General features: G+C 39.7%; 1 protein-coding gene across 1 annotated transcript in view; it reads right to left on the bottom strand.

Annotated features, from left to right (window-relative positions):
- Positions 1 to 9,973, bottom strand: part of LOC106817216 — a 23,417-nt gene extending 13,444 nt beyond the window's left edge. Inside the window, 10 exon segments of the mRNA XM_014821877.1 lie at positions 214 to 305; positions 308 to 342; positions 903 to 906; positions 7,081 to 7,234; positions 7,943 to 8,033; positions 8,199 to 8,356; positions 8,690 to 8,810; positions 9,025 to 9,235; positions 9,437 to 9,578; positions 9,835 to 9,973. Of these exon segments, the coding sequence (XP_014677363.1) occupies positions 214 to 305; positions 308 to 342; positions 903 to 906; positions 7,081 to 7,234; positions 7,943 to 8,033; positions 8,199 to 8,356; positions 8,690 to 8,810; positions 9,025 to 9,235; positions 9,437 to 9,578; positions 9,835 to 9,972 (1,146 nt within the window). The 5' untranslated portion in view covers position 9,973.
- Positions 9,974 to 10,115: the final 142 nt, after the last annotated feature.

Below are 10,115 nucleotides of genomic sequence, written 5' to 3'. Positions count from 1 at the left end.
TAGAGGATCATGTTACAATGTAGCATCTTTACCCTGTCTCATGTTGTTAGGGAACATGTAGCAGGTTACCTTCTCATGTTGTAGCGGACATGGTCTGCGACTTACCTGTCTATGGTGTTAGGGAAAACATGTACGTTACCTGTCTCATGCTGTAGGGGAACATGTAGCAGACTTACCTGTCTCATGCTGTAGGGGAACATGTAGCAGACTTACCTGTCTCATGCTGTAGGGGAACATGTAGCAGAAGTTGTATTTGACGAGGCTAAGCAGAGATAGAGAGTCTTTGTGGGCTGACTCTGTCTCTCACAGAAGCCAAAGATGAAGTCACTGACAGTGAGATGTCTGAGTAATTATCAACCAATCAGGACGAGGCAGCTGCCGGACTTTGACATGTTACTATGTTAAGTAGGTATACAGTAGTCAGGAGCTACCAGTGTAACACATACCTAGAAGATAGCTCATCACAGAAGTCAGGTTTTTATACGTATAGCAATAAACATTTTCGTCATATTTATAGAGGAAGACAACTACTTCCAACATAGCTATTAAAGACATCTAATACATTATGTATAGAGTAGGAGCCACGCTCTCGCGACAGCTATAAGAACACCTAATACATCTATGTAAGTGGACAGCCCGCGTCCTTCCGACCAAGCTATTTATAAGAACACCTAAATTACATCTATGATAAGGACTGGGTAAGCCGCTGTGTTACATTAGCATATTCAAGAGTATATTAATTGACATTATTTTTTCGTCGATTATTAACCCCAGATTTACGTATTAAATCAGCTCTAGCTGGTGTGCATCATCAATGATATATATGTCTGACGTACTAGACATTTGCTTTGTAAATCAGTTAATCAGTTACGTTTTTGAAGATATTCATTGGACTAAGGCACATATCTATTGCCGTTATTTTGCTTTGCTCATAGGATACATAATTTGCCATTCTTGACTAGACGATCTGAGTAAATTCAAAATCCGCGAATGTATATATTCATGATTATATACTATACCTGTTAAATAAAACTTGTTGGTTGTCACTTTGATGCAAAGCTAGTTCCTAGCACTATGCTTAAAATCGCCACAGTTGATCTTAGTCATTTTATGATTGATGTTCTTGGATTTCTGGAGGGATTCCCACCATTACAGATAGATTGTGGTGCTTGCTCCGTTTCAGTTTCTGTGTTATGCTTAGTGGGCATCCAATATTTATTTAATATCTCTTGTGTACTGGCAAGATCTCCGTCATGGTGATTTAAATCTATGTAAAGTTCACGGGGTGTACCTCGTTCATTGCTCTAATACACAGTGTTTCCACTCATGTGCGGTAGATGAGCGCTACTGATGACAAAGGTTTGCTGTATCCTTGACACAGACGTAACTGCCACCAAGTCATCGAGGTAGAATTAAGCTTTTGACATGGAGTCTGCAGAAAAATGAGGGATAGTCCGCAGTCTGACAATTACAAAACTAAGATATTACAGTAACGATCATAACGAACAACCAGTGCTTATTTTGACGATTCATTTGCCGGCTTGCTGTCTGCCAAATTTTCTTTGGAATTTGCTGAAAAAATTACAGATGCCGGTATTATGTTGAGGCGTGCTCTGGAAATGAACAAGATAGTTAGGCGAATTTCCATGGAGGTCACACGGTCCTGATATGTCACTCAGGGAGTCAGACAGTAATCGGGTGATGTATTTTGTCTGAACTGTGCTAAGATTCGCCGCTGAAATCATGCATGAAGGGATCATTTTGCGGTATCCAAAAACGTTGAGCTTCTAACCTATAGTTATGAGCGCAATAATATGTACAGTTGAATTTACTCGGATTTCCCACACAATCAGTCGAAATGAGATACTGACTGCCTATTGCTACATATTTATCTGCACCATGTTATTTATGGTTCTATTAAATGATTAGATAGAATGTGTTTACATTGGTAAAGTAAGTGTGAATATTTAACTGCCTACAAAAAATCACCCTATACGATACACACGCTCAGAGAGCACCTTAGACTTCTAAACATATTAGATTTGGGTAGGAGGAATATTTATAGTTGTTATAATGTGTCGTCAATCATCATTACACACACTAACTTCTTGACTCGTCTGGGAAGTCTTTCGGATGGGTGAGTGTGGAGTCGGGAATTCTCATCTCCTTTCGATCGTGAAACTTATCTAGCAGCTCTGCAACTGTAGAGATCACAACGAGACTAGTATGTGTTTCACAATGTACTTTACAGCAAATTATTAATTTAGCATTTGATATCATGGCATGCAAAATATATCGCATTGTATTTGCCTGGAGTTGTCCTCCCCATAATAAAAATCTTATAATTGCTATTACCTTGAATACTCACTTGGCGTTTGTTACCTGTTGAAACCTCGGCCTCATGCCTAGTAGGATGCGCCTGTGTTAGGGTGCAGACATGTGTACTGTTTGCACGTGTAAATCTCTGTAGTGTTGACTTCTGCCCCTAGCAAGTGTCACGTCCTGATGCCTGCAGATCCAATAAACTTATAACGGCGGTGCGCAAATCTTATAGTCTATTTCTAATGTGCGGCTTTTTTTTACATATTTCATCTAATGCGATTCCATCTATTACTAGTTAGACACATTTTAGAACACTCAAGAGCGGCAGTTGAGGTGCTTATGAGCCTATTTGAATTCACTGCTAGTGTGTTACATTTAACAATCGCATTTATTAGAATCGTTAACTCTATGCTTCTACCTGATATGTATTGCTAAATGATGTCCACTATTAGACTTCTTTTTTCCTTTCATCATTTTAATACGCATGGTGTTTTCATTTCAATTCTAGCGTCACTAATTTTTACCTGATCTGACAACTGTTTCACTTTCAGGGATAGATTTGTATGGGTTCGACTACTGCGCCCGCGCTCTGCCTGAATGGCCTATACATAGCTGCCCACATGTTGTACATCCTGACATTGAATAGACTGTATATCAGAATATTAGTAATTGCATTTGCCGAAATAAGCACTTAGACATGCCAGGCGTACTTTGTCATCTTTCCGCAGGCACTGCAGTTTCATTCTTATCATTTGATACCAGAGCTTACAGGTAACCATACTCGCAGGATTACAAATGCCGGGGAGTGCAGAACTATATAAATGGATGGCATGTCAATGCTTCTTAAGCACTCACACAAATGGCACCGGGCATATCAGTCAGTTGTACGGAGATATTCTGGTATGTCTCATTCTTGTGGGAGGCATGCCACATTGAGCGCTGTTTTGACCCGCAATCGGCAGCTGGCCAGCTATTCGCTGGTAATCACAGGTAAGCATCCGGACCGCGCTTAGAGCCTGCACCAGTGTGCCTCGGCTCCAAGATCTGGTGTCTTCAGTCTATCTGCACATGCAGCTGTCACGGTTAACAGCTGCTCTAATCAGCTCAGGCTTAACGTAAGCATAATTCAATGGAGCCAAGTATTCACAATGTGAAGGTGACTGTTCGTTATAGTTACAGCGCCGCAACTTCAATAGTAAGAGCACCTATTGATATTATAATGATTTATATTGATATTATAGAGAAGTTAAGAGGCTATGTATGGTATTTACAAAATGCTATCTTTATGGATGCTTTCTCTTTGTTTGAGCTTCTATTTTTTAATCGCTTTTAGATCCTTAGGCGATTCAGTTTTCTGTTTCAGTCCGCTCCCTGTTGACAGTCATGACAGGATTACATCTAGGCCTGCAAGATGTTTATGCACAGCAAGTAGCAATAGGTGAGTACTTAATTACTCATAGTTGCATGGTCCTTACTGCATTTAAGAGTATCCTCTACATGAGTTTCTATGGGTTTCCTCGAAAATTTCTAGTTAGTGCATCAGGCTGTTATTGCATGTGCGACATTTATTGGAATATGGAATTCTGAAACCTGATACAGTTTATCAACATAACTTAGGCAAACACCTAAATGTGGCAAACACATTAACCAGAATACTTCATTACAATTCATAGTTTCTGGAAGCGACTCTGCTTTCAAAATGAGACCAGCGCGTATCTCCGTATCATTAGAGTCATGCATTTTGACACTATATACATCGAAAAAACTGCATAGAATGTAATGAGAATTGAGATCCTCAATAGTATAGGCGTTAAAACCACACCACTACTACTCTACGCTCATGTTGATCTATATTAACCACCAGGGTACAATTAGAATTTTTTTTGGCGCACTGGCCAGAGGGCGTTTATTTTTTACCATCTCACAATATTGCCAGCCTCACAAATTTTGTTTTGAAATCACTGTCAATGGTTCACCGGCTTGCATTCCATTTCACAATTGTCTCAAATGTTGATAAATTATGGTGTGATATCTTCAGTGTAAAACCAGTAATATAGGCTATTTGCTCATTAATGCTAAAATAATGAGAAGTCTAATGCTTATAGCTCAGTTGGGTTGTGATAGAATGAGCGGAGATTATTATTAAAGTTCCACGCGGCCCTCTGTATGTGTTTTCTTTATGATGACGACTACTACTACTAGCTCTGTATGAATTATATATACCACAGGGTACAAAATTCAGATTTTTTTGGCACCGGCCCAGAGGGCGTTTAATTTTTTACCAGCTCTCACAATAATTTACCAGCCCTCACAAATTTTGTTTGAAAATCAATGTCATGTTTCACGCTTGCATTCTCGATTTCAAATTTGTAAAATGTTGATAAATTATGGAGTGATATCCTTCAGGTAAAACAGTAATATAGGCTATTTGCTCATTAATGCTAGATAAATAATGAAAGTGTCAATGACACTATAGCTCACGTTGGGTGTGATAGAAGAGGGAGATGATATTTAAAATTTTGTATGTGTTTCATTTATGATGGACCGAAATGTGATCAAAAGTCCTTTATTCCCTGTTTTATACTAATAGAAATTTTACTGTTTTGTTTCAGGGTTAGTTTTGATGCGAAAATAAATGTTTCAGATCTGAAAGTCTGAAATCTGGGCGAGAGATGGCGCTACGCCTAGATGATTGCCATTTTGGTTTTCGATTATCGCGAAAATAAAAGTAATAAAATATTCCAGTCAAATTACTGTAACAAAGAATCTGAAACACAGTATTACACGTAGGTATGATTAGGTAGGTAGGTAGGTAAATTTAACAAAATCGAATGAATCGATCTAGATGGCCATTTCCATTTTTGCCAAAAAGTTGGCGTGGCTCGAAAGTAGGTCGACTGGCGTGCTCCAAAATATGACGTTCAAATCTCTCCCATAGGAGTAACAACTGTATGCAATTTGAAACATGTGGGTCAAAGGGTTCTTGAGTTATCGTTGACCGTAGCCAAATGTTGACAGACATACGGACATACGGGCGGACGGATCTACGACGGACGACACCCCATGGCAATAGCTCATCTTGACGATGTCAAAGTGAGCTAAAAATGTAGGTACTCGTTAACCACCGGCTCGGACGGCCGGTGTTTTGCCGATGTTTCCGGCCCTCCGAATAATTTGCCGGCATATGACAGTGAGCCAGTGCTAATTTCGCGCCCTGTACTAGCATTTTGTCGACTTATACGTAGACCATAACGCACGTGTACAGCGTAAGCACTAGCGGCAAGCGCGGCACACGCTGGCTATCTTTAACACCAGCTGTTGATTACACGTTTGCACGTTGCAGGACATTTGCGGTGCACGTCTGCCAAATTTTCTTGGAACACTTGCTGAAAAAATACGGTAATTCCGCGATGCCGTGCTTTAGCTGGAACGAACTAGTTAGTATAGCAGAATTTTCAGGGAGTCACGCGGACTCCTGCATTATTATGTCAAATCAGGGCGCATTTGACTCCGGACTCGCGTTAACTTCGCTCCCTGCATTGGGCTTAATATACTGGGGAATCTGGGGGATGTGCGAGCTAAAAAATGCGAGCTGCAACAGCCAGCTCGCACATCCCCTAGACCGTACACTGCGCGCGCGCCATTGGCATTTCTGATGACGACTTACAGATGGGAAGTTACTGTTGTTTGTATTACATGGGACCTAGCTGTCTGAGGGCGTCATCTTGTACATAATGACGACTTATAAATGACGACTTAGGCGGGGCTATTCCAATGGATTTATTATGAGAGAAAATCTGGACTTTAACTTCCATGACGACTTATGCGAATTGACGAGTAAGACGATGACGACTTATGCAAATTTTACTGTAGTACCAATATGCAATAATAGCATGGGTATTTGTGATTGGTATTGCATGAGCTCATTCGGAGTAACAGCTCTGATTAGCTGAATATACATAGATAATTAAACAAGAGCCGCAGAGCGTCTGGGCTCATCTGAGGTCTGTTGCTACGATTATAAACGTAAAATTTCAGTCGTGCGTAGTACCACATTTGTTAGGCGCAGATATGCAGACACGCAGTTGCGTACACATCATTGTTAGGACACGCCTGAAACACCTAAATACATCTATGTAAGTGGGAGCACCAGCTCCTCCGACCAAGCTAATTAAAGAAACACCTAAATACATCTATGTAAGTGGGAGCAGCATGAGTTATATAGCATAATATCAAGAGTTTATAATGACAAATTATTTATTTCGTCATTATTAACCCCCAGATAATACGTTATAAATACAGATACTAGTGGTGTGCATCATCATGAATTATGTCGACGTCTAGACATTTGCTTTCAAAATCGGTTAATCAGTTACGATTTTTTGAAGATTTCATTTGACCAATGCCATCCTCTATTGCAGTTATTTTGCTTGCTCATAGTATAATCATGCCAATCACGACTAGACTAATCTGAGTAAATTCCATAAATTCCGCATGTATATATTCTGATTATATACATACCTGTTAAATAAACATTTTGTTGGGTTGTCATGCAAATTTTATGAAAACTAGTTCCTAAGCACGTAATGCTAAAATCGTCCACCAGTTGATCATTAGTCGTTTTAATAAAATTGATGATTACTCTGGATTTCTGGATGAATCCCAATATAACAGATGATGTGTGCTGCTCCCGTTTTCACACGTTTCTGTGTTACGCTAGCTGTGTCCGATATAATTATTTATATCTTCATCGTGTACCTGGCAGGATCTCCCTTACATGGTGAATTAGATCTATGTAAGCTTCACGGGTGTACCCTCGTCTCATTGACTCTAATACACCAGTGTTTCCACTCTGTGCCGGTAGATGGAGCTGCTTGCAAATGTTTGCTGTATCCTTGACCACAGACAGTACCTGCACCAATCATCAGAGGTAGAAATTAACTTTTGAACAAGGGAGTCTGCAGAAAAATGAGGGAGTCCGCAGTCTGAAATTCAAAACTACAGATATTAACAATAACGCATGTGCTTATTTTGAGGATTCATGCGGTTGCATATCTGCCAAATTTTCTTTGGACATTTGCTGAAAAAATACGGTAATTCCGTGAGGCCGTGCTCTGGAATGAACAAGATAGTATAGCAGAATTTTCAGGGAGTCACACGGACTCTGCATATGTCAAATCAGGGAGTCCGCCAGTAAATCGGGGAGTATTTGACTGTGGACTCGTGCTAATTTCGCACCCTGAATCATGAATAGAAACGGGATCATTTCTTGCGAGTATGCCCAACAAAAAGTTGAGCTTCTAACTACTAGTTATGAGGAATAATTGTACCAGTTGAATTTACCTCAGATTTCCCACACAAATCAGTACGAAATGCAGAAACTGCTGCTAATTGCTACATGATTTATCTGCACCATGTTATATGGTTTATATAAATATTACATAAATGCGTTTACATGGTAAAGTAAGTGTATATATTTAACTGCTACAAAAATCACCTATACATACACACCTCAGAGAGCACCTATACGTTCTAAACAATATGGATCTTTGGTAAGGAAGGATATTTACTAGTTGCTATATATGCGTCATCATCCCTCATACAACACACTACTTCTTGCCTCGTCTGGGAAGTCTTTCGGATGAGGTGATGTGAATCGGATTCTCATCTCCTTGTCGATCCGTGAAACTTCATCTAGCAGCTCTGCAAACCTGTAGCAGAATCAACGAGCAACTATTATAGTGTTCACAAATGTAACATTTACAAGCATCATATTTACATTTGATATATGGTTGCAAAATATATCGCATTGTATTTGGTGAAGAGCTTGTCACATCCCCATAAAATAAAAACTCTTAATAATATCACTATAATACCTGATACCTCCAACCTTGGGTTTGTACACTGTTTGAAAACCTCGGCTCATGCCTGTAGATGGCGCTGTGTTAGGCGCAGACACTGTGTACTGCTTGCCACGCGATAAATCCCTGTAGCTGTTGACATTCTGCCCAAGCAATGTCACTTCCCTGATGCCCTGCAGATCCCAATAACTTAAAACGGGTGGCAAATCTTAATAGTCTATTTCTAATGTGAGGCCTTTTTTTTACCATATTTCATCAATGCGATTCACCAATCTATTACTAGTTAGGACACAATTTTAGAACACTCAGGGCATTGAAGTGCATGGCTATTTGAATTCACATGCTATGTGTTACATTTAACAACAGCATTTATTAATTAGAATCTTACACTCTATGCTCTACACTATATATGCTAAATGAAATGCACTATAGACTCATCTTTTCCTTTCCAACATTTTTAATACCATGGTGTTTTCATTTCAAATTCTAGGTCATTAATTGTTTACCTGATCTGACAACTGTTTCACTTCATTCAGGATAGATTGTATGGGTCGACTACGCTCACGCCCTCTGGTGAATGGCACAATACAATAGCTGCACATGTTGTCACATCCTCGCATGATAGATCTGTAATATCAGAAAATATTAAGTAATGGCATTTGCAAAATACAGCATCTTAGACATGCAGCCTACATATTGTCATATTTCCGACAGGCACCTGCAGTTTCATTCTTATCATTTATACACAGACTTACCAGGAACCCATTACTCACAGGAATTACAAATGAGTGGAGTGCAACTAAAATAAATGGTGCACATGTCAATGCTTCTTAGCACTCACACAAAGGCAGCGGTGGCACTATCAGTCAGTTGTACAGGAGCAATATCTGCGTATGTCTCATCCTGTGAGAGCAGCACATTGACCGCTGTTTGACCCGCATGGACACTGGCCAGCATTCGCGGTAGATCACGGTAAGCATCCGGACCAGCGACTAGATCCACCAGCTGTTCTCGCTCCAAGATCTGTGTCTTCAGTCTCTCTGCCATGCAGCCTGTACAAACGGAACAGCTGCATCATAATCAGCAGGATAAACAGAAGCATAATCAATGGAGCCAAGTGTTCACTAATGTAGCAAGTGACTGTTCGTTATGCTCATACGGCCTGCCAAAACTTCAAATTAGTAAGACGTATTGATATTATAATATTATTATATTATAATTATAGGAGGTAAGAGCTAATGTATGGTATTTACCCAAAATGCCAATCTTTATGGGATGCTTTCTCTTTGTTTTAGCCCTTCTTCTTTTTAATGCTTTTAGATACTCTAGGCGATTCCAGATTTTCTGTTCAGCTCCCTCCCTGATTGAACAGGTCATGACCAGAATAACATCTGCCTGCAAGTGTAATGCACAGTAGCACAAGTAGCACATAAGTAGTACATATTACCATAGTTGCATGAAGTCACTTACTGCAATTTAAGGAGTTACCTTCTAATGAGTCTTCTATGGAGTTTCCTCGAAAATTCTGTTAGTGCATCAGGCTGTTATTGCATGTGTGTGACATTTATTGTGAATATGGAAATTCTAGAAACCTGATAAGTTTATCAACATAAACTCTAGGCAAAACACCCTAAATGTGCAAACCACATACTTCAGTTACATCCATAGTTTTCTGGAAGGAACTCTGTTTCAAAATGGACCAGGCGATCTCCGTGTCATTGACATTCATCTGACAACCATATACATCGAAAAAAACTGCAAAGAAATGTAATGATGATTGAATCCTCATAGTCATAGGGTAAACCACACACTACTACTACTAGCTCTGTATGAATTATATATACCACAGTCATAGCAGGCCTCGACGCTTATTTTCAGATCTGGTTGTCCTGTCGGGCAACAAGAAGCAATTTTTACTTGTCCGAATTTTGG

Source organism: Priapulus caudatus, unplaced genomic scaffold, assembly GCF_000485595.1.
Source record: "Priapulus caudatus unplaced genomic scaffold, Priapulus_caudatus-5.0.1 Scaffold1636, whole genome shotgun sequence".
Taxonomy (NCBI): Eukaryota; Metazoa; Priapulida; class Priapulimorpha; order Priapulimorphida; family Priapulidae; genus Priapulus; species Priapulus caudatus.
This window is presented reverse-complemented; position numbering and strand designations above follow the sequence as displayed.